Source organism: Aulonocara stuartgranti (assembly GCF_965226115.1).
Source record: "Aulonocara stuartgranti genome assembly, chromosome: 9".
NCBI classification, from domain to species: Eukaryota; Metazoa; Chordata; class Actinopteri; order Cichliformes; family Cichlidae; genus Aulonocara; species Aulonocara stuartgranti.
Window position 1 is genome coordinate 26,015,070 of NC_138960.1, and position 24,445 is coordinate 26,039,514.

The 24,445-nt window shown below is 42.6% G+C and overlaps 1 protein-coding gene across 2 annotated transcripts in view; it reads right to left on the reverse strand.

The window, feature by feature from the left end:
* Window positions 1-24,445, reverse strand: part of arfgef1 (ADP-ribosylation factor guanine nucleotide-exchange factor 1 (brefeldin A-inhibited)) — a 52,890-nt gene that overhangs the window by 20,197 nt on the left and 8,248 nt on the right. The window contains exons 2-11 of one of the 2 annotated variants that reach the window (XM_082545885.1): window positions 16,605-16,635; window positions 11,999-12,155; window positions 11,644-11,790; window positions 9,954-10,133; window positions 9,478-9,531; window positions 7,126-7,483; window positions 6,124-6,249; window positions 5,289-5,536; window positions 4,770-4,903; window positions 964-1,198 (exon numbers count right to left, since the gene is read on the reverse strand). In XM_082545885.1, the coding sequence (XP_082402011.1) occupies window positions 964-1,198; window positions 4,770-4,903; window positions 5,289-5,536; window positions 6,124-6,249; window positions 7,126-7,483; window positions 9,478-9,531; window positions 9,954-10,133; window positions 11,644-11,790; window positions 11,999-12,155; window positions 16,605-16,635 (1,670 nt within the window). The remainder of the gene's footprint in view (window positions 1-963; window positions 1,199-4,769; window positions 4,904-5,288; window positions 5,537-6,123; window positions 6,250-7,125; window positions 7,484-9,477; window positions 9,532-9,953; window positions 10,134-11,643; window positions 11,791-11,998; window positions 12,156-16,604; window positions 16,636-24,445) is intronic. The other variant, XM_082545884.1, reaches the window with a different exon arrangement.

Genomic DNA, 24,445 nt, shown 5'->3' on the forward strand with positions numbered 1-24,445 from the left:
CAAGTAGTTCATCGGGTTTTCCCTGCACATCTAAGTAAAAATAAAAGAGAGAAAAAATATCCTAGCTTGACTCACCATGGGAAAAATATTGAATGACTTCTGGGTTCAAAACATTTCTTTGTACTACGTTCCAGAGACTGTTAGTGCAGAAAGTGCTGCTTTCTATGGCGATCCTTTCTGTCGATACCTTTTTGCTATAAACGGCACTTCTTTGAAAGTCCAAAAGTAGCCGGGCACAAAACGACTTGGGTCTCTAAAGCTAATTTTCCCTTCATCAGTAATGTACAAGGAGGATTTCTTTTATTACTCACACATTTACACCTAATAAGGATTTAAGTGTGCCGACACAGGTCGCTGCCTTCCTAGATGTTTGCATTTTTAATACAGTTGTAAGCTGCATTATTGTCAGACAAGTTTAATAGTAAGTAAGACCCCAAATAAGAGGGGCTGCATGTCTTTGTGATGAACCTCTGAGGTCTATGGATGAAGCCTGCTAACAAAGAAAGGAGATATCAACTGAAAACTCTTCTTCTGTCACTTACATAATCAAGATGGCAACGACTGAAATACCAGACTTAACGCTTCCAATTGTGTTACCACAATCATCTTTTATATACAGTTTATGGTCAATACTTTCATAAACTATATGGACAAAAGCACTGGGTCACACCTACTGTTAGCCATGCAGTGTGCCTTTACAAACACAACTGAATACGACTGTGATGCCGTAACAGAAAGGAAATGAAAGCATTTAGGAACCACAGCAACCCAGCCGTGAAGTGGCAGACTATGTAAAGGTCCCTGAGTGCAGTCTCTGCTGAGTCAATAACTGCAGAGCTCCTCTGGCATTAACATCAGCACAGAAACTGTGTGCCGGGAGCTTCACGGCATGGGTTTCTATGGCCGACAGCTCTTGTGTAGGAGACCCAGTGCTTTTGTCCAAACTTAAAGCAAATGCTTTACCTCGATTTGCATCTTGAGGTGTGTCTTGAAGTGAGAAAGGAGAGTGAGGAAAATGGAAAGAGACAGTTCGAAGACCTCAGGCACAGAGGAGACCCCATTCTTGGACAGAGCCACACACAGGTACTGCTTGATGGCGTTTATGAACATCTCGTTGGTCTTAAAGATGGGCCCGGCGTTTTGCAGGATGGACAGCAGCAGCTGGAGGGACAAGACCTTCGACCGCAACTCGTGGGACCTGAGACGAGGACAGAAAAGAGGAAGTTAAAATCTTTGATGAAAGCAAGGGGAACAATTGATTCCCCTTTGGAAAGTTACAAAATTAAATTCATCCACAACAATAACATAAGCTTGTTATCATGAATTGACTGTCTCCTTTGAATAGAAAAGAGGGCTTGAATTAAAACACAAAAAAATACCCTGTGCAGTGGTTTGTTTGTGCGCACATATCAATGTGTGAAGCTTCATCTTCTATAGCAGGGGTCGGCAACCTTTCTAATGATGAGTGCCATCTAAAATTTCCTCAGAAGTCAATGTGCCATATCAACCGTTGCATTAGCAATAGATTTAATAATGCTCTACATCAACAGCTACACACTATATAAAACAACTTTATAGAACTATATTTCTAAACAGACGTTGGCATAGTGCAGATCAGCTATTTTGATATGTAGAGCCAAATACTGTCAATAAGGCCTGTGCAATGTTCTTAACACAGTTAAACTTGTCAGGTAGTGATGCCCAGCAGGTGAAAATGCAAGCTCCATGAACACGCACAGCTGTGGATTCCAGCTGCGTTCGTAGTTCTGCAAACTTTGACCCCACAGAGTCGAGCTTTTGAGTTCAATCAGCTGCATTTCGATGTCCTCTGTGTCCAGCCAGTTAAAGAGAGACAAATCCAGCTGCTCGCTAAAGCTTTCTGGTTAGATCAGAAAAGAAAACATTGGTCCATACACCTGAAAGTCCCGAAGACGCATCGTGAATCCTGTCTCGAGTCCATGGATGTATCAGTGTATTTCCGTGGTGCTGATGCTGCGCTGAGCGGACAGCTCCTGAAGCATTTGTGTCGGAATGTGGAAATTTCAGCATCGCTTGAAAAAACTGCCAGCTAGCCACGTCCCTCTCACAGGTAGGCTACGTTATTTTTATCCAATTACAAGTTGAATCTGGTAGTTGGGGTTGTTAGCTAAGATACCGTCATTAAGAAGAACAACTGACGTGTCTATGCGAGCTAATTTGCGATGTGCACCGGTGGCCCGGCCATTTATTTTTTAATGCTCCTTCTCAGATTAATTCACCGCGTGTCGTGCCATCAGTTAAACCCTTCACGTGTCAGCTGTGGCACGAGTGATCAGGGTTGCAGACCCCTGTACTATAGCATTTTACAGATCCAAATCTGCAATAACGCTCAGCGCTGGATAAAACAACCAAAAAAATGTATCTAATCATCTGCCCAAGGCTTTTAACCATGAAAAGTTTTCGTCACAAAATGCTCTTGGCAACCAAAAGAGAAACAAAAATCTCACTAAAACAAAGTACCTATAAGTGACATGATCTGTCCTTCAAGCAAAGTTATTCCACAAAGTGGGAAAAGTGTAACGCACAGTAAAACTAAATCATGCTGTATCTCTGCATCAGAGAGTTAAAAACTTCAACAGCATCAAAGAAATGCTCGGGAAACCAAATCAAACGCCCCTGCGCGTATAGCGTCAGCCCGTCTGAACTGTTTTCCTGCAGCAGCAGGACGAAACGAGTCAAAAATCACACTTTCAGCTACTTTATATTCTGGGTTTGGCTGCTTCTGTGCAATGTCTTCCATCTCTGGCAAGCAGACAAATTAGGATTTATGTGGCACAACAACAGGGTGCCTCTACTTCTCTTTCAATAGCCAAAAAATATGGAGCAAAGGAAAACATACTGCTTTATCGCCAACCAGATTGTTGTGAAGAAAGAAATGCAATGTTAGTACAATGCAAGAAAACTACAACACTAAAAGCATTAAAATAAGAAAGAAAAACGCAGGGTTAAGACAGCTGGCCTCCTTTTCATACCCAAAGACTACATCCGCCTTTATTTTAAGTTTATCCCCCTTAGGATATCCAGAAAAGAGTAGTTAGCACATTGGTGGTTAGCAAATCTAGAATAAAAATCAAGTATTTCTTCAAATTTATAAAACAATAAAATAAAGTAGTTTCTGATGGTGATAATGATAATAATAAAGCCACACTTTCGCCTGTGTGCTCCCTCATGACAGAGTGACAAAGTGTGACTCATGAGGCAGAACAGCCTTGTTAGGAAGGTAAAAGGTTTCTGTCTGGCACTGACACGGCACATCAGTGCTGAGGTAACTGACGTGGCCTTCATTAGACACACACACACACACACAAATGGGCACAAACACACAAACACCATTCTTTCTTTTGAATTTTCAACATTTTCATTAAAAAGCTATTGAGCAAAGGACTGAGATTGCAGTTCATTTCACCGGATTAAAGTAAAATAAAAGTGACGGATGATTAAATAAACGGAACAGTAAACAAACCAGCCAGCAGAGCCTGAATTGAGTTTCACAAAGAAACCAGATGCGGGAAACCCAGTTTCTCAAAAGCTATAGCCATCAGGTCAAGCCAATCGCATGCCCTTTTTGGAAAACCAGAGATGGGTCAGAAGAAATATTACATGAAGGCACATATCTAATTATACTTTTCTGCTGTTAAAAAAAGGGAAGCAGTTAAAATGGGATGAAACCAGGAAGTGATTCAGAAAATGCTGAGTGATGGCTCATTGTCTGCCTTATCATCATGTATCAGAACACTGCAGTTATCATGGGAGCGATCCTCATTTTAAACCATGACTCACATTTGTGCATGTCTATCCCAAAGATGAAACCAAATAAAAATCGAAGCTTTTCATTGGGGGCTTTACTGGAAGCACAATACATCACTAATTCATTTTACTAACAAACAAAGGTTTTTGAAGGAGAATGTCAGCTGGAAAGCATCCAAATAAAACTGATTTTCCACATTCTTTTAGATAAATGAAATTTTTAATGTGGTTATTTCTCATTAAATGTCAGTAATATGTTTCTCCACTGCAAACTAAGTAATCAAGATTGGGATACAGCAATGAACTGATAGAAAGTAAGTCCAAAACTATTTGGATAATTCATTATTTCAGTTGTTTAGCAGCAAAAATGTTTTACAGTTAGGTCTTACAGTTAATCACTCAGTCATCCATCCATTCATTAGTAGAAGTCGAAGCAAAGACCCAAAGATCTTCCTCCAACTGACCACCTCCCCTCTTAGGTCTACAGGGGGACACCAACGCGCTCCCAAGTCAGAGATATAATCTCTCAAGTGTGCTGGCTCTGTCCTGAGGTCTCTTCCTGGCAGGACAGACCCCAAACACCTCACCTAGGAAGTGCGGTGCCACAAGGCCCAGTCATCCAACCGACAGGAGGGGTTTGGTGCTATGTGGACCGAGGTGGAGCTCTTTGCCGTCCGATCCTCAGTTATTAAACCTGACTTCAAGTGAAACCTCAAATGCCTCTGACATAATTTAAGAGAGTCTGCTTGATGGGTTTTCACAGGCATGAAACCAAACAGAAGTCATTTTATGTATTTTTTACTGCTGTGTCTAAAACTCAGCATTATTTCAGTATCAGGCTGCTATCACACCTTTCCCTCCTAACACAGCATAATTATCTCACTTTTTTTTTGCATAAGTCAAAGGAGTCGAAAATATTAACCAGAAACAGACGAACCAAATAACACACAAGAGCAGTCATTATGTTTAATTTGTATCCTTACTTCGGATCAGGTGGCCCATCTGATAGCGGTTTCATTGACAGCTTGCAGAGCGAGCGAAAGACAAGAAAGGCATCTTTCTGGAGGATGTGGGAGAATTTAGCACCTGGCGGCTGGCCCGGTGCTGCTCCTGATTCCTGCAGACAAACCAGAGAAACAAAAATACTTTTAAAAAATGCCACTTTCACTCTTTATATCCTGTTGAGTGCTTAACATAAACTGTGTGTGATTATGAGCTTCCAAATCTATTAGATTTCTTTAACAGCAATCACTGAGGAGTGTAATCCTGCATAATTGGTCACATACAGCTGAATGGAAAAATTGTAAATACATAAGAATTGTAGAAAATAGCTATTTTAGCTTAATTTAAAAAAACAAAACAGGTATTCAAAGTGTGTGTGACATGTCTTTCATCATGCTTTTGATTCAAATAGGGTAACATAAAGGTTCACAGTCAAAGCTCTGATCATTTGCAGGTGATGTTAATTTGACATAAAGTAAGCAAGCTGCGTTTCCTGGTACCTGAGTGTCGTTGGATGAGACGGAGAGTCTGTCATCAGGCAGGGAGGGGGTGAAGCTGGCAGAAATAGGTGTGCCGGGGATGCCGTTGGCATGGACGTGCTCGCTGTCACTACCCACAGTGCCCTCATCCTCCAGGGAGCTCTGGGTGCCCTCTGTTGCCGCTTCTGCAGGCTCTGACTCTGCTGGCTCCCCCTCGCCACCAGACTCCTTGGTGTCAGAGCACAGGTTTGCTGGGTCCAGGCAGTGGCCTGCAGGGTGGAGTTGAATCGACAGGGGTGATACACTAATCTGTAATATTTAAACACCTTAAAATGATCTACAAAAGGGACACAATTTGTTTTTTATGACGAGAAAAGCATTCTAGACTTAGTTTGACGACCTGACGAATTACAAAGAAAGAAGACTGCTCTGGAACATAACCGCCATCTTTCATCTGAGGTTAGCGAAGCAAAGAACTATTCTTCTGTGTGCTCAAAGAATTTTTTTAGGTTTTTAAGCTTTTACCCACAAAGAAAGAGCTCTTTGCTTTTCCCATACACCTCCACGAATGAGCCGCGGAAGTGTCGGGAGGAGAAATTATAAGATAACGCTCTTCTAACTCGCTAAGTCTGGGGTAAGCTTTGCACAATGGCTGCAAATCTGCACAGGTTTTTGAGAATTTAAAGATCTCCTACTCCGACGGCAAACTGAAATCTACTTTCAGGAGTTGGCCTCAATAAAGAGCAGCTGGTTGCTGGTTTATTCTTCAGTCAGCCACTTTTTTCACGACGCAATTAGTCACTGCCTTTAAAAATAAAACACCGATTTAAGCAAACAAGCAACAAAGAAATCTTACCTCCTGCAACAGTATTGACCACCTCTTGCAGAATACTTTGGACTATTTCCTGGGCTTTCTCCTCATAGTTTGGGGTCTCCCTGTCCTCCTCCTCAGCTGCCTCTGCATGCTTCTGGGCTGCTGCACCTAAATAAAAACCATGTAAAGTCTGAGTGTACGCCTTGATACGTTGTACATGCAGTCCTGTGAAAAAGAAAGTTCTGTATAGAGTCTCGTGAAAAGCTAGAGGCTGGAAAAAATGGCTTTATTAGTCTTTCATGTTATTGTGGAAGAATTTTGGCCCACTCTTCTTAACAACATTGCTTCAGTTTCTGGAGGTTTGCAGGAATTTGTTTATGCACAGTTCTCTGAAGGTCTCACCATAGCATTTGAGTCAGGCTGTGGTCTGGACATCTTGATTCTTTTCTTCTTCTGTCATTTTGTTGTAGATTTGCTGCTGCACCCAAATTATAGCTTAGAGATCTTTTAAAACCGCGTGTGGAGTGCAGTAAAAGGGGCCAGCATGCAAAAAGTTACAATGTCACTAAAAAACATTTTTATTCTCCTCTTCAGATTCTACAGTAGTTCCCTCATTAAAGGAGCTTCTGCAACACTATCTGTAGTATCAAATATCTGCAACAGAAAACACTGGTTCTTGCAGTTTCTTTTTAATTATTACACCAAACTGCAAAGCATTTTAAGCACGAGGCTTTTACAGTTTGCATTCAAGGTGCTGTTTACTCTGGACAAGTTGATACAACTCAAACGACATGCCACGTGCTCTTGAACGTTACGCCGTGTGCCTGATATATTTAAAGCGACAGTTAAACAGCACTTAGCTGTGAGAGAGTTGATCGCTTTTAGTGGCCAAACATGGTGGCACAGGGAGAGATTAAACTTAAAAAACAAGAAAGCAAGATAATGGGTTCATAATCAGGGAAGAGATATTTTGTGATTGTCCGTGTCTACTGACAGAGAAAGAGAAAATGGAAAAAAAGGAAGAAACTCTGCGTGCAGCCTTACTTTCTGCCGCTGCAGTGGCTTGGTCTGCCTCGGTTTGTTCACTTTCAGCCACGCAGAACTCTGAACCGTTTTCTGGGTCTGGGTTCTCTCCCTTCTCCTCCTGCTCCCTCTGCTCCTCCTGCTCTTTGAGGGCAGACCTGCCGCTGCTCTCCGGGGCCGGTGTCGAGGGCGTCGATGGGGTGGACGGGGTGGTGATGCTGGGAGTCGGAGGGGTGAGGGGCCCGTTGGCCTCCCGTGTCGGACCCTTCGCCGGCGAATGAATGTGGGTCTGGTGCTGGGCGGAGTCTGGCTCGGTGTGCTGAGTGACTGGGGAGTGCTGCCTGTGCCGCTCTCTCTCCAGCTGTTTTGCTTCTTGCAGCTGTAAGCAGGGGTGGGGCCCACACACACACGCACACACAGACAAAACAAAACAGCAAAGCACACATAGACAGACAAAGCATGCAAAGAACAGCAAAAGCATCATAGAAGACAGACGCATGCAACACACAGACACACAGAGGACAAAAAAAAGCAAAGGTTAAGCATATAAACAAACTCATCAACAATTACAAGTCTGATCAGCCTGTCTAGATTCCCTGAAGACTCACTGAGCCACAACACTCCCAGATGTCAAAGCAGAGAACAAAAGATGACTACAGATTGTAGTTGTAGTATACAAAAAAAAAAGCAGTACAGTTTGCCAGCATACATCAGATGTGTGCTCATATGGAGATGCGTATGAAAATGCACGCACTGAGAAGAAAGACATGCCATTAAAAAAAACAGCAATCAGACAAACTTCGAGGAATCGGTTCATGCTGGCCCGTGTCAACGGGGTCTACTCTAACCCGCCGGTGCTGCAAAATATTTCTGGTGGAAAAACGGCTGTCCCGGCTGATGTGTCACAGCTGACATGTGCAACCGCTGCTTCTGACGGGGAGCGCCGCAAAGTGTTGCCATGCTTTAGCCAGGCAGGGCACAGACCAAAAGTGGGTCATAAATCATTTGCACATGCTCATAATCTATTAAAAAAAACATTACATGTTTGTGAAAGTTGTGCTGATTGCCTCCTGGAAAAGGCTTCTGAGAAAACAAAGAGATATTTAAGAAAAAAAAAAACAACAGTTTAACACTTCAGTGCTTGACAGCAAACACCGATCCGTACGAGGAAAAAAAATAACTACGAGCAGCGGCAAGAACAAGAACCCAGCGGTGCATTTTGCCATCTGAGCGTGCGTGTGATGATTTGCCGACAATAAAGGTTAAAAGGCAAATGACAGACTCAAGAGTCAAAGAGGAGAGGCGCAGCAGCTTGAAGGGGGGGACGTGGGTCACAGATGAAAATACAAACAGTGTGACACATTTACCAAACAATGTGATCTTTCGAGCTACGGCGACTCTCTTTCGAATTCAGAGCTTTAATTAGAAGAACAAATGAGCCAAAATGAATTTGTTTCAATGAATTAGCCTGTCTGTATCCATTACTAGCCATAAGACACAATTACACTATCAGTATTATTACATTCAATCATTTGACTATTACAAAGCAAACCAAAAACTGACTCCTCTCATTAAACTCGTTGCGTCTTACTCTCAAATCAACACTCTCGATAATTATACCAGACTGCTGATCTTGTCGCATTAAATGTAATCGAATAGATTCAGTGACACGGCATTGCGAATGAAACGATTAGTATTGAATACGAGTGACGGTAGCGGGACAGGACGAAGGCGCCTCGACTGGGAGGTTTGGGCGAAGACAAACTAAGCTCATTATTTAAATGCCACCTCAGTCGGATAGTGTGATAGCTGTGATCACAGCGTGCAGAATACTTCTACACACAGACACACAAAGTGGATCTCCCTGTGCAGCAGCAGCAGCACTGGGCAGGCAGCGACAGCACAACAATAGGCCTCTGCCTTAAAGTCTGCCTCGTCTACCGACTCCTGCCTCGCATTTCTCCGTCTGACTCGGTATCAATGGCTCATTGTTCTGAAAGCCCTCTCAAGAAGCAAAGCATAAGAAAACTCGTCAGGAATGAGACGGGCGCAGCTGACCTGCTTGTACAGCGTTTACCGCGCCCAGGTGTGACTGTAAACTAAAATGTTAACTGGTGCGGGAGGAAAGCAAGATGATTTGTGGGCAAGTCAACAGAAGCCACAGCAAGCATACGGTGGAAGAAGTGCACAGCATACCTGCTCCTGTGCGGTGCAGGAGCAAAAAGGAGGAGAGAACGGATGAGTGCATGGATGGATGAGTGAGGGAAGGAAAAAAAAAAAAAAAAAAAAGCTCTAATGCGCAAACACAGATGCACAGAGAAGAGTTTAGAAGAGGTCGGATCAGGCATGTCACGGCAGTCCTGCACGCTTTACCTGGCGGTCACGCTTTCTGGAGGCCAGAGACCAAGATAGCCTGTGATTTGTAAGCTATGTGTCCAAAAGGAAAGGAGGGAGGCAGGTGAGGAAGGGGGAAAAAGTGTCATTCAAAAAGAAAAAGATGACATTAGAGCAAGCTTTTTTTGCCTTTTTTTCTGAAGGCAATAACTAAAATGTCCCTCTGGACACAAAGCAAACAACAGATTTTAATTAAATCTGGTGGCTCGAGTAAACCAGTCACAGAAAGCAAAGACATTATTTCCAATCCACTCTGACTCCAGATTTGACTGCAGCATAGATTTGTTTAGGCTAGCGCTATAATTTATTTAATACTCATATTAGCTTCACTGGCTTTTATGCATTAGTGACAGCATCAGTGATTCAGACAGCCGCTCCAAAGATGAGCTGTCCATGGTGTCTCTACATAAACAGAATTCTGTGCGATTCGGTGTTTACAGAGGCTTCGAACATACTGCTTGGTTCTCCATGCGTGCGAAGATAACGTTGAGCATCTGTGTGAGCGTGGCCTTGGCTGTGGTCTGATTGATGAGGTTCTTGCTGGCCAGGTAGATGTTGTAACAGGTGCGGACGGCCTGCAGAACAGTACCCTCGTGGATTTCTATATGCTGAGACGTCACCGCTGTCAAGAGAGCCTGAAAGGAAAGACCAAAAACTACCATTAACTGCTGACGCAGGACGAGAAAAAGCCGAGAATCGCAGCTGCGCAAAAAACCAAAAGCCAAACACTGATGCAGTCAAGAACAGCTGGACGTTTCAGCATTCGAAATCTTAAATGCAAACATCTCTCAAAAGTATAGGGCTGTGCGATATGACCAAAATCTCATATCCCGATATAAGACATTTATCGTCCTGACAACGATATAAATCACAAAATCTTCTGTAAATTCTGTGAATCTCGGGCAGCTCGACTTGCGTAAAGTGTTTCCAGCTGGGCGTCGTGAACCTGGAGACGAATGTTTTAACCGATGCATGAAACTACACATTTTTAGGCAAAGGTTGTAACGGCCGCCGTTTTCTTTGTGAGTATTTATTACACGCCGTGCTGCGGGGAAAAGCCTGTTCTAACGTTTGAGTCTAAGGTTTATTTTTTAGCACCTGACGGCTCTTTTTTGCTTCTCATCCGTCAAAACTCTGCATACTCAATCACATGATTCAGTTTGTTTTGAAAAGTCTCAACAGGATCTTGAGCTTTATTGTGAAAGGTTTACGTGGAAAACAAACAAGCGGACAGCGGAGCCACGCGATGGTTTTACCATCGTTGTTGCTAACGACAACATGTAAAAACAGGCGCTTGTCCGTCTGTAGTGTGGTTATATTAAATATAAGAGAACGAGAGAACTTTAAGAAATTAATATAGCTACAGGTCACTACAGTAACCGTCAAAACGATGAAAAAATATTGCTGTAAACAGTTTATTTTGCAACACCACGAAACAAACGATAGCGTAATAGGAAACGATAGACGTTTGTATATCGTCATCCCATATATATCGTTATATTGAACAGCCCTACAAAAGTATGTCAGAAAATCTAGTTTATTGAACTTTTTCTGATGCACAAACTTCAAATAAGCTCATAACCTCACAGCTACGAGGGAGGAATCCCCGCCCACAGACCTAAATAGGGTCACTCACAGGTGTAAAAAAGGGGAGCAGCCATGAAGCTAAGTAGAAGTCTTTAAAACCAAAGTCACTGTGGCTTTGTCCATTTTTATATAGTCTATCAGGAGAACAACACAATACACCACAAAGCAGGGACAGCAAGTTATTAACAATAAATATAAAACAGATTCACAACTAATATTAAAACTTAAATAGTTGCCACTATCACTGACTTTGTCAGGTAAGTCTCCGAGATAAAATGAAAAAGTAATCGTATTTACAATATAATTACAGATTGTTTTTCAAATGACATACATATTAATAAGGTAAAATAATATTGTATTATTCAACAGTCCAGCAGGATTATCTGCTGCAGCCACAAACAGCAAGTGTTATTAAAGATTGCTGCAGATCAAAGCCACATAAAGACACAGATGTGGTCTTTTAAGGAATGACTGTCGGCTAATTAAATTCTCTAAAGTGTGTATTGAGCGTGTCTGCGACAAGCTGCGATATGTCAGAAGAGGGGGACGGCAGCACACCTTAATAATCTGTAGCTGCACGCCCTCGTCAGTCTGAGGTCCTTGAAAACAAGCGCAGATGGTCTCGATGATCCTGTCGATGAGCTTCTTGCCCGGAGCCGTGCTGTCCGGGGCGCTGCCCGTCAGGTGGCCATACGCTATCAGCTTCTAAAAGTCACACGAACATGCAGACGTAAACACACATATGCAAAAACACAACTAAACGACCTGGTAGCATGGAATTAAAAGAACTTATTTTTCTTCAAAGACATCCAAAGATACAGTAAAGGCAGAGCCCAGCACACAGTTCGCTGCCATAAAGTAACACTCGTGCAAGCACTCGGGGGCCTGCGGTGTGACTTGTCCCGCCACTGACCTGTAAACAGTCGAGCGAGGTGATGACGATGCGGGGACATTTGGATTGACATGCCAGCTCAAACGGCAAGAAGTACTTGTCGGCTTCAATGAAGTTGGTCTTTGATTTGATTGGCGGTAAAGTGCTGGAACCTGATTTGCCATCTCCACCGGGTGGACTGGGGAGGGAAGGAAAATAAATACATTTTAAAAAAGAGGAAGAAAGGGACAGAGACTGTGAGATAAACACTGTGGCTCCGCGGTCCCGTCTGTCATCTGGAGTCACAAGAAAAGAAACGGGGCATAAAAATCAACATGACACACTAACACTTTTGTTGACATCCAAGCCTGAAACAAACACGAAAAAGCGCCGGGGATGGCGTGCTTCACTATAAAGAACAACCTCTGCTTGCTCCACAGCTGAAGCAGGACATCAAACAAGCTAAACCAAAGAAGACCCTGTGCTTTATCCTGTTCCTGAGGGGGAAAATGAATAGTAAGAACAGATTTTATTACACTGAATTTAATGTAGTGCCTGGGGTAGTAATCCCAGAGGTTTTGTAATTCAAGCTTTGCCATGGGTCCATGCTGATAAAGCATCTCCTCCTGCACGACTGGTAACTGCACAGCTATTTTTTCGGAATTTTTAAAAGACCGGAGACAGCCTTAAAATATAGACCATCGCTTTCAGCAGCCATGTCTTTACAGCATCCCTAAGCGCTACCACCACACCCAGACTGCACAAGCTGGAAGAGGAGAAGAACAGAGAAAGGGAGGGAGACGGCTAGCGGTGGAGGGGGCTGCATTGTTTATGTCTTGGCAACGGAAAAAGGACGAGTTCAGCTCTTTTTTAGAGGGACGACCACGCCGAGCATAGAAGGGCACAATCAGAGACAGAGAAAGAAGCGAGGACGGATCGCTTGTACAAGAAGAGAAGAGGGAAAAAAAGGATTCAGAGCCAGTTAAAAACGAAAGAGGCATCAAGCAGCATGAATTCACCAGGAAAATGAGGGTGCTCAGAGAAGAGCAGAAGAAGGGAGAACGCTTAGAGCGCTGGAAAGGAATATAATATAAGTTGTCTGAAAGCAGCCGAGGAAATGGGTATTAATTACCACAAATTAAAGATGATTGGACAGGGAAGGAGCTACAAATATCGAGCATAAAAATGGAAAACATGAACCCGTTTACCAGGCTTACAGTCTTCTTCAAAAACATTGTGGACAACAACATTAAAATGATTAAAAAGATCTTTGCTATGATTCAGCAAGAGCATCCACTCTGTCAGCTTATTACTGGTCTGACCCAGTCTCAATTTCTCTCTCAGCTATTATGTTGTGGATCTGCAGGGAGCTCGTCTCCGCTGGTTTATCCCTGAACTCCCTGCTTAATGTCACCTGGCCTGCTCAGCCCTTTATTATAAGTCCAATGTCAGGCTCAGGCTGCTTATAAAACATAAACACTATAAAACTGAGTTCTAGTCAGACAGCACAGCCAGCACATCCTGCAGCTATGTTATTACATGGAACTGAATACTGCATTCAATTAAATGCTGAAGTCAAAGGTTCATCTTTATCTTGGAAACAAGCGCTTAAAAATCCTTACTGGAGCCATGTTTCCTTACAAGCTCTCAATCAGGTCACATGTGCTTTCATTAGCAGCTGCACTTTGCTTTTAATTTCATAGCTTTCAAAGCTTATCTAATTTCCTGGCAAAGAAAACGAAAAGAATGCATAGAATTTATCTTATTGTTTACTACTTCAGGACTTCAGGGCTGCCGGTTGGTCAAATCTGTCACCTTTGGACAGAACCAGAGCGTTTCCTCCATCTTTATCCTGAGCTAATCTCTACAAAGATACATCAGCATTTAAATAAGCACAGTTCTCAGACGAGGGAGAGAAAATCGGGTGCTGGAAGCTTTCAGTCTGTTTGCATTACATGCTGTGTTGGCCGATCATACAGCAGGCTTTGGCCTGTATGCAGGTAAACAGTCTGTGTTTTGGCAAATGCAATCCCCATTTTGCTTTTCACACCGACTCCAAACCAGTGTCCATTTCCTGATGACAATTTAACTTTGAGCTTTTTAAAAAAATTTATTGACATTCTTAAAGAAAGACCTGTGCACAAAACAGGAAGTGGTAAAGCGTCAGAATGCTGGCTGTTGTTTCTAGATGCTACGCCATATGGACAAAAGTATTAGGACACACCTCGTTGCCACAGGTTTATAAGAAAAAAAAAAAAACCAAGCAATTCGCCATGCAGTCTGCCTTCACAAGCACTTGTAAAAGAATGGGTCGCTCTAAAGAGCGTAGCACTGTAACAGGATGCTACTGTTGCAACAAGGCAGTTTGTGCAATTTCTTTCCGACTAGTTCAACTGCAAGTGGTATTATTACAAAGTAGGGCTGCCACGATTAGTCGACTAGTCACGATTACGTCGACTATCAAAATCGTCGACGACTGATTTAATAGTCGACGCGTCGTTTGAAGCTTTGTAAGATCACAAAAGACACAGGAATAAGTAGTAGGATTTAAGAGTGTAATAACGGACTGAAACAGAAGATGGCAGCACTGCATGTACAAGGATGCCAGCTGCCGTTAAACCCCGAAGAAGAAGAAGCTTTGTCCCAGAATTCATAGCGCAGCCCAGCTCAGTTTACAACGATGGCGGCAGCTAGTTAGTTTTTATATTACTCTTATTATTCTTTCTGGGTCACAAATTAAACGTTTAACATATTTTCAGGCGAGAATGTAGCTGTGTAAACCTCAAATATCTGCTCAGTTTATCAAGACACCACATATTTTCAAAAGCGCTCCGACGTTTTCGGAGACGTCTGTTACCCGCTAGCTCGACAGCGAGCCGGGGGCTAGGCTCACTGGAGCCCGTGAGAACACCGGACTCCTGGCAAATCGTTTTCAAACCCACTGCTGTCTTTCGCTACTCAGGTTAAACATGATATATAAGTCACTTAGATAACTTATATAAGCTGTAAGCTAATGATAGTTATATAAGAGCAGATGCTGCTGGTGCAATAAGCTGTATGTTTTACGTCCAATGGATGCATGCTCTGATTAGTCGACTAATCGCAAAAATAATCGGTGACTAGTCGACTATCAAAATAATCCTTTGTGGCAGCCCTATTACAAACTGAAAGGCATTAGGAACACAGCAGCTCAAAGTTACAAAGCTGGGTCGCTGCGTGCTGAGACACATAAAAGTTGCCAACCCTTGCTGACTCTATACCGACAGAGCTCCAGTCCTCCTCTGACATTAACATCAGCACAAAAGCTGTGTACTGGGAGCTTCATAGCATGGCTTACCATGGCTGAGCAGCTGTAATTACAGTGTATGTTATCAAAGTATGGCAGACGGGTTTATTGGAAGACCAAAAGCTGGATCTAGTCTTGCAGATTAGTGCGTTATCGACGCTGTAATTTTTGGCAAGAATGCAATTTTAAAGACACTTACTTGAAACCAAGATACAGAACAAGTCCTGAGAATATTGGAAAGTTTCAATGTTTAGTGGTCCCAGAAAACTGAGAAAACCTAATTCATGTAAACTCATGTAAACTGTACCGAGTGCAGGTCACTTTGTAGAGCTTAAATGTTTGATCTTTCAGGCCTTTACGTGGTGTGGTAGTTAACTGATAAGAGCATTTTTTTAAGATTATGAAATGATTCTGGAATAATTTCCTAAAACACCATTAATGGTTTTCATACAACATGAGCTTTATGTGGCTGCTTTGTTTAAATATCACAGTGATTAGATTAGCCAGTAATGCTTAGTACCCGTTTCCTTAGCATATATTTAGCTATCGTAACAAGATTTGATTTTAAACAGTGATTTGAAATGTACTTAGTTAGACACTGCCCATGCCTACTATTGCAATTACATTACAGAATGAATGCACAGAGAAAACCTATTTAAACTGGGCTGCAGGCTCAACCAGGGTGTTTGTATTCATAAGTAGCAAAGCTAGAGTATTGCATCTATCCGAAAAGAGTTGTAAAGCACCTGAGGTGAAAACACAAGCAGCAATACTTCTGTGAGCCTGGTGCTGGCTGCACAGAATCCCTAACCTTAAAATTCAGATGAATTTTGAGTCACTGGTAAATCTAATTTGGAGAGAAGTGAGTGAAATAATAGGGAAGGATTGTGTGCGAAGGGGAAAATGATGAGGGACAGAAATGTAAGTGGGAAATAAAAATGAGCTGGCGTGAGGAAGAAAGGATGGGGAAGAGGCGAGGTGGCATTCATGCTACATTTCATTCCAAAGCCCATAATACTTCGAAGCCCATTCATGAGCACCCCACACATTCACACACACACACACAGGCATTAGGCAGAGCTTCATGAAGAAATCCATTAATGAGAAGGCAAGACACTGTTGGGAACAAGCCAGGCAGAGAGCCACAAACAAAAACACCAGAGACATGCACATGAACACCCACACACGCACACACACATACACAGTTTTAATCCCCTTTACGCGTCTGAACACAGGCAAAAGCAGCAGAAAGACTTGCAAGTGAGTCATGAATTTTACAGTGCCTGAACACGCAGGGAGTGACAAAACCCGTGAAATGACCTTTGCTGCCTTATTGTGTGACTCCATTCATCAACTGCTTACCTTAATTTTTCCGATTCTTCTTTGATTTCCTCTGAAAGACAGAAAAAAAAAGTAACATGTTAAATAAGTCAAATATAGGAATCTGTGGACAGTATTTTACATATTTTTTAATATCTGAAAGCTCATATTATGCACGGCCAAAAGTTTCAAATGATCAGGTCAATTTATGCAGAAATAATCCCTCCAAACTGACATCTATGTGCAGCCACCAATTTCCTTCCCAGAGGAACTGTTGGCACCCTTCAATAAGGTTTTAGCTGGAGCCAAAGGAAAATTAATTAATTCTGGACAATAGATGTTTATGGTTTAGCAAATATTCATAAATGACAACAAAGTGTTTCAGTTTCACACCTCCCAAAGGCTGATTCAGAGTGAGGACCCCCCCCCTGCCTCCAAGCTACAATGCAGCTGCACACATCCAACATATCTGCAATCTTAGTGCATCAACATAGTAAATTTTCAAACACATCTGCATTCAAAAGATCTAAGTTGATGCTTTAAGTTGATGCGGTCACTGAACAGCTTGTTGGGGTGGGGTTCCGCCTGAATGCGCTTGTTTCGTCATGGTGATGGTCTTGTTTGCGTCCCTAACGGCAACTAGAGAGGAGACTGGTTTGTGTATTGCCTCAGCTGCAGCACTCAGTCCCCAAAATGTAATCATTATTCAGTGTGCGCCGTGTCCGTGAGCCAGGCCAACATTTGTGTTTATTTCACAGATCTCCAGGCTTGAAAGCAGTTGTATGAACTTGCTGAGCACTGACACAGAAGAGCAGGAAAATAAGAGAGGCAGACACACAGAGGGAGGGATGAGAGAGAGAGATGGAGAAGCTGAGACAGAAATAGAGCTAGAGAGAGCGGAAGAGAGGCCAATTGGTACTAGACATTAAAGGGAGCCTTCAATGAGGAAGCTTTTAAAAAACACAGTGTCAATCGTCCTCACAGAATTGCACGAGCCTAGCGATGATTGGGAAAAACCCCAGTAATGAAATGACAGCTCAATTATTTCACTGCTGGAAGGCTAACGGGTCCTTTCAAAGAAATCCACTTGGTGAGAATATTTAGCTCTTAACACTGTGGAAGTAAATTAAAGCTGGTTTCAACCATGTTTGACTGCGCAACTCAGGAGAGGACGATTTTCCGAACTGTCTGATGCTAATTTATACATCCGTTTACATGCAGTCACAACCGGCCCACAGGACTTTTGTTCACATGGATTCAAATCTGACATAAGATCAAAGCAATGATCATCTTTTAACGTCTTTATTCTACAGCAGACAGAACAGGATCGTGACTGCTATGTCTAAATCATCTATTTAATAATTAATGAATAACAAAGGCTGTGACAGTTTCCCCCATTCTCTTGATTCAGTTAAAAAGCATGATTGTAGAAGCTGAGCTGATACTAAGGCAGATATTTTCACTTATTAGCAACAGGACATCAGAGGATCTATCTCACCTTATGCCTAGCATCCATTTTTCAACATATATTTCTAGTATATGCTCTGAATATGAAACATGTAATCGGTAAACAAATGATATTTGACCTGAAATTGCGAGACAGAGATTAAGTATTAGTGTATGTTATCTGAATTGGTTACATAATTTCGAGGTTACATAGGAGTGGGAAATCATGTGTGCCTTCAGAGATAACGAATCATATTACAGTGATTATCATGATGTTGCTTAACAACAGACAGAAGACTGTAGATCAGCACATCTCTGAACAACATTTCTCTGCCACATATAAAACTGCACAGGAACGAGTCAAGAGACACAACAAAGAAACCCAAGAGTTCAAATCCATGGCCTCCATGCAGTCCCAAAGGATCCACTCCAGTATACCCAAGGAGGACCCGCACTATAGTGAGAAGGGGGTTTTAACATTGTGGCTGATTGAGCTATTCTTCCATACTTAGCCATCTTCACCTGGTTTGTTGTCACCCTGTGTGTGTTTGTGCAGGAGCTGTATGTAGCCCAACGCACAGTGTCAAAAAACAGGGTTCCTGCTGCTTTGTTTTAGATGCAAAAGTCTCAGATATTCTCAAACTGGTTTCTTGAGCATGAGCAATGAGTTCATTGTACTCCAATGCACTCCATAGCCACCAAATCTCAATCCAATAGAGGACCTCTGGGATGGGCTGGAACAGCAGATTCACATCATAGATGTGCAGCTGATAAATTTGCAACAACTGTGTGATGCTGTCATGTCGATATGGACCAAAATCTCTGAGGAATTCTTCCAGCACCCATGTTGAATCTGTGCCACAAAAGGATCAAGGCAGTTCTCAAGGCCAACATGGTACTAGCAAGGTGTGCCGAATTAGGTGTCGATTGCCGACCAATTGTTTAGGGCTGAAACAATTAGTCGGCATAATCGATGACGCCCATAAATAAAATTCTCAACGCGTCATATGTGCTTTTGTAACTGCATTACACTACAGGAAGCTATGGTGGCAGTATCGCCTATATCGCCTGCCAAGACTTTACAAGAACGAAGAAGAACTTAGTTCGCAAATGGCAAAACAGGAGGAGGGAAGAAAATGGAAAGCATTTCACAGAAAACAATAAAGTTTGTGCAACGCAGAGCTTTCCTTCCACGACAGCACTACTGCAGTGCACGAGCATTTGAGACGCTGGCACCCTGAAGCTGTAATATCAACTCTGAATGGGTCAGTTTTAGAGTTAAGTTAGTGTGTCGCATTGATACCTCGTTTAGTGAACACCATTTCAATTTTGACCAAACCTTGACCAATTAGCTCTTAAGAAATAGTCTCCAAAGTGAATAATCATTAACGTCCGATCTTTCAGATTTCTATCCCTTCAGTTTAACAGGAAAAAAGCAAACGTGATAGAAAAAGACCCAGTCAAACATCAGTGCTACATCACTGCAGGCACTGCATGTTACCATGAAAGAAAACGTGGTGTAAAATTGCATCTCTCCTGCTCTGCTTACTGTCGGTATTGCATGACACTAAAATTCCAATAAGTCTCTAGAGGCCTCTATTATGGGATGTGTGAAACTATAATCGTGCTGACCCCTGGCTATTCCACTATCAACATTAGCTTCACGTCAAGCAATTATTTGGATTGCTATCAGATTTATGCAAATGCACAGAGAAGTCAAACAAGCAGCCAGTACAAAACCAGTCATTTTGACAGGAGGGGTGGGGACTGTCACGTTGACTGTGTAAGTAAGCATCAAGTAATTAGCTCCGTGCATCGATGAGAAACTGTCACCTCAGGATTTGAACACTGAAACCATAGCAACAGTGGCTGGTGGTAATAATGATAAGGAGGAACAGTGCTGGACACTCCTAGGATTGGACAGACATGAGATGGATGTTAAAGTTATGGAAATTTATGGCCGCTTTGCCAGTCGTGGGTTTCAAAGCAAAACATATGCAGAGTTGTGAGGCAAAGCAGGAAGTGGGCAAAGATGAGAGAGTAGCATTAACACACACAGAACCCTAGACACTTATTAATTTGTCTCCACTTTTACTAACTGAGTCATGATGTAATGGTTTCCTTCCTTGGATACTGAGCTGAATTACGTTGCTATATAAAAGCCAAAACACTGCACTTGTCACAAACAAGACAAGGAAGCACAAATGAGCTATCAAAGTGTGATCTGTGGTCTCAATCAGAAAACTCACAGGCACACTTTTGGCCAGAAGACACGAGTAAAAAGTTCAATGTAGTGGAAGAAATGAAGAAAAGCACAGGCCAGAAAACAGCCAAAGGGTCCAATCTAGACCCAATGGATGGCTTCGCAAAGTATGAAAACTGCAGGGTAGGAGGGCATCATTTTAAACTTTCCACTTCATTTAAAATTAAAGTTATTATGAGAGTGCTTATCTGATCTTTCGGTTTCCCTGCCAGTTTTACAGCCTTCTTACCGACAAGGAAACCAGCCCCACCCCGCAGAAGAACACTAGTGTTTCTATGATGACAGAAGATAAAGAGCTGTTTGAACAGTATGCCTTAACAGCTTTATATTCTTACTTAGCAGAGGAAATTTTTTAATCAGTGTAAACATATTTAGGATGTTTTGGGTTTTGTTTTTGTAGCAAAATAAAGAAAAAAGAAAAGAAAAAGATTACTGGTTATTTAATGGTTTGAATGGTCTATCCCACTAGAGATCAAACTGGGCTGTAATTGTCCAATAAACCAAACTATCTAAAGGAGCCTTCCCACATAGGATATCTCCAAACTTTAGTTTCCTATCACAAGCTGATAGAAGTCAACCCTTTGTGATTTATTTACCAAGCCTCATTCTTGATTTACGATATCTTCAAGGTCAGCAACAAAGAAACCAAGGTGTACCAAGGTATTTAGTGTTAGTGCTGCATAACTAAAGCTTTCTGCACACTTGTTTGTGGTATAAAAGAGGAAATAACAGGAGAAGAGAGTAAGACCTCCTCCACACAGCTGTCACATGGGGTGACAGTGATGCAGATGAAGCCAATTGGCTCACTGCTTTTCAGTCCGATGAGCACACTTGGAAAAGAGCAGGGGTCCACTGAAGGGGCTTTTGTGGGCCAGCTGATAAAACTTGGAAACTTTGTAACTAAAACTTCAAAAATCAGACTGCCCCATAGGCAGAGATTTCTCAAAATGAACAAAAATCCCAATAAAGTTGGCTCATTTGTCTAAAGTCACAAAATAGAACTAGTAGAAACATTATCAATGAAAATCAATTGTTTCAACTTCTTTCTTACTTACAGGGTTGATTTTGCTGTGCCAGGATTACAGCTAAATGACTGGCGGACAGGAAACTGCTCCGATTAATCCATAACAGGTGTCTTAATGCATCTGTTATAGGTCTCTTATAGCTTACATACACTCACAAGATACATTACAGGGAGCCATCCTGCTCATCAGCCATCGCCCACATCACAAAGCAACAAAAAGTCTTTGAAAGCTCCCCCAACTTTCTGTCTCTTCACTCTTACCCTGACTTTGACCCAGATCCTAACACTACGACTTAAATGAGCAATAATGTCTGCACATCCAATCTGACCCCCTTGGAGAGAGTCTTTTTAGGCCTGCAGTACACGTTTCTTTCATCATCCAAGGACAAGTGGGTCAACTACGTATAGAACTATGTCTTTCTCTGGTGTATAATCACACAGGACTACTTCTTAAAATGAGACGCTAGTTGTTAGATTGAGCACCTGTGTTCACACACTCCAGCTAACCCTGCCAGTCCTATAAAAAGTTTAGCCTAGATACTTTAGGGCGAGCCCACATACCCTGAGGCTGTCATTTACTGAAGTGCCCCCTTCCCAATAAAACCGTCTCTAAGCTGCAGAGAGGGTCAGTAAAAAGCTGGCTAATCATTGCTCCACTCTGCTCTGGAGTGAATGCAGTCTCCACACCTGTATAAAGGCAAGAGTGGGTAGAGTGCAGCCTCTGAGTGCTGGCAAGACCACAAAATGGGCATTTATTAATACTTTCAAGCACATAGACACAGACACACACATTCTAGTCAAGTACCTCCCCACAATAAAATCATACTGTAGCACCTGCTATATTAACAGCCTCCTGATGGGTAAGTAAAAAACCTAAACAAAAACTTCCTCATATTTAGAAAACATTCACTTCTGCAACCCCAACTAGCTTATGTATCACAACACCTATGCAAGCTGCTGAGTCAGCGCCACCAAATATCACAATGTGATTTATATCTCACTCATAACTGCTTTAACCGTTTTTATTTACGTTTCGGAGCGGATCACGGCTTCTTTTTGCTCGCGTCCCTGCCTGTGAACTAAAGTCTGCTATGTGACACCTACACATGAAGGCCGCCTGTGAAAAATTCATGAGATGATGACATCGTGAAGAGACCCGAGCTTCAGTGCCTCAGCCTGAAGCCAGCTCACACAAAACAACCAAATCCCACCCCTGACAGCATGACAGCACTACTAAAACAATGCACTTATCTGAAAAGAGCACGTAAGGCACGGTGATTTGATATTAGGGTGTGAGCCATACACAACACAGATATAACAGTATGAGCAACTAACAGCCAATAATCTGACAGATGAAAGCACAAAAACCTCATATGTGTAAGAGACAGTGCCTGACTGAGATGCTAGGATAAGCACAGCCTGATGTGAAGAGAGAGACACCAACATCACACTCAATCGCTGAACCTGACAGTGAACCGAGACAGGTTCCTGTAGTGCTTTATATAATATGTGTTTCACAGGGGCTTATCAGTGATCCCCTTCAATCACACTTACACTGAGCTACAGCAAAAGCTGATCATGGCTTAGATATGTACACAACAGTGTAGTTAGCCACTTAGCATTCCAATAGGCAGCCATAGTAGATAAGGCTGATGAATCAGCACGGGAAGTATTTGGAAGCCCTGAGCAAAAGGTTAGCAGTGGGATTGTGGGAGGGTTGCCAGTTTAAAACCAGGAGAGAAGAAAATGTAGCAATGACTGAATGAGAAATATGCTGTTGACCACTACAGTTCACAGCCCGTTCCTCAAAAAGGAGTGTTTGTGTTCTGAGATTGTAAACAGCGTTGATAAAAGATGTGCTTGAATATTCATGGAAGTCTGTACCGAGGCTAAGAGTGTACTACATTTACGAGACGCCCCGGCTACACGTGGTGATGAATTGTAGAAAACGCCAAGTCTGCTAGCACGAGCAGAACAACAGCCTGCTTTCATCATACGTACAACACATCAAACTCCTGCTTCAAAACAACCTGCTCCCTCTCGTCTCCCACTGCTGCCGGGAGCTACTTGCAGACTAAGTTGAGTCTCCCCCCTTCCCGTGCGCCACCCTGCCCGAGTGCCATGACGAAGCATTCCTCAGCCTCAGCAGCAATCTGCGAGTAGCCACAGGAATAAGTCGGCAGGACCGTAAACCCTGGAGTCACACATCCTAAGGCCTCCTCATGTGTGTTTATGCATGTCGTTGGTTACTTTTGCTGCAAGTAGACATGGTGACGAGAATCGGACAAGTTTTCACTTATTTCTCTACATTAAATCTAAACAGGGCTAAAAGGCTGTAAGGCAATGAAGCTGCCCATCTCGAGAAGGTCAAGTACCAACCTAGTGTCAGAAGGAAAAGGGGTGCAGCAGGTGGTGCAAACAAAGTGCACACAAAAACTTTTGGCGCCTCAGTAAACTCGCAAATGGTCGATTTCTGTTTGCCAGTTTAGCTTTACTGCTATGCAAATCAATAGGTGTTTCTCTATTTTTCTGTCTCAGTGAGACCAAATGAAAAATTTTGTTAGGATATGTTTGACATTTGCGTTTTGCTACTACCAGTAAACTCTACATGGACATCTGTGAGAGAAGGCTTGGAGCAAAAATAAACAGAAATAAAACTGTAACCCATCCAGGGTGCAATTCTTCTCCGAAATGTTGCAGTACGGTTGTCTTGTTGCAGGATTCGCTCATTATCACTGACGCCAACAACAGTGTGCACAGCAGGTAGATGCACTCAATGGCAGCCCTGAGAGGATGCGTTCACCTGGGCAAATATATCTCAGCTGACTAAAGCTGCTGGATCAACACTAATTCAATAAGTAGACATTTTTAGCCAGCGTAAAGTTCATGCGCGGAATAACAATCAAATGCAATCAAAAACGCGCATGCGCCCACACTAGAAGAAGAAAGAAAAAGAAAAAAAATCTCACGAGACCTCTAACATTTCATCAATTAAGACACAGCAGCGCATGCACACGGCTGCTACACTGGTGGGAGGGAGAGAGATAAACAGGCAGCTCTCTGGAGATGCTCCGCAACACGTCACAAGACAAGCAGCTAGAAAACAGCTCGCTGGGAGGGGACACTGGGTTCAGACACAGAGGGAGGAGA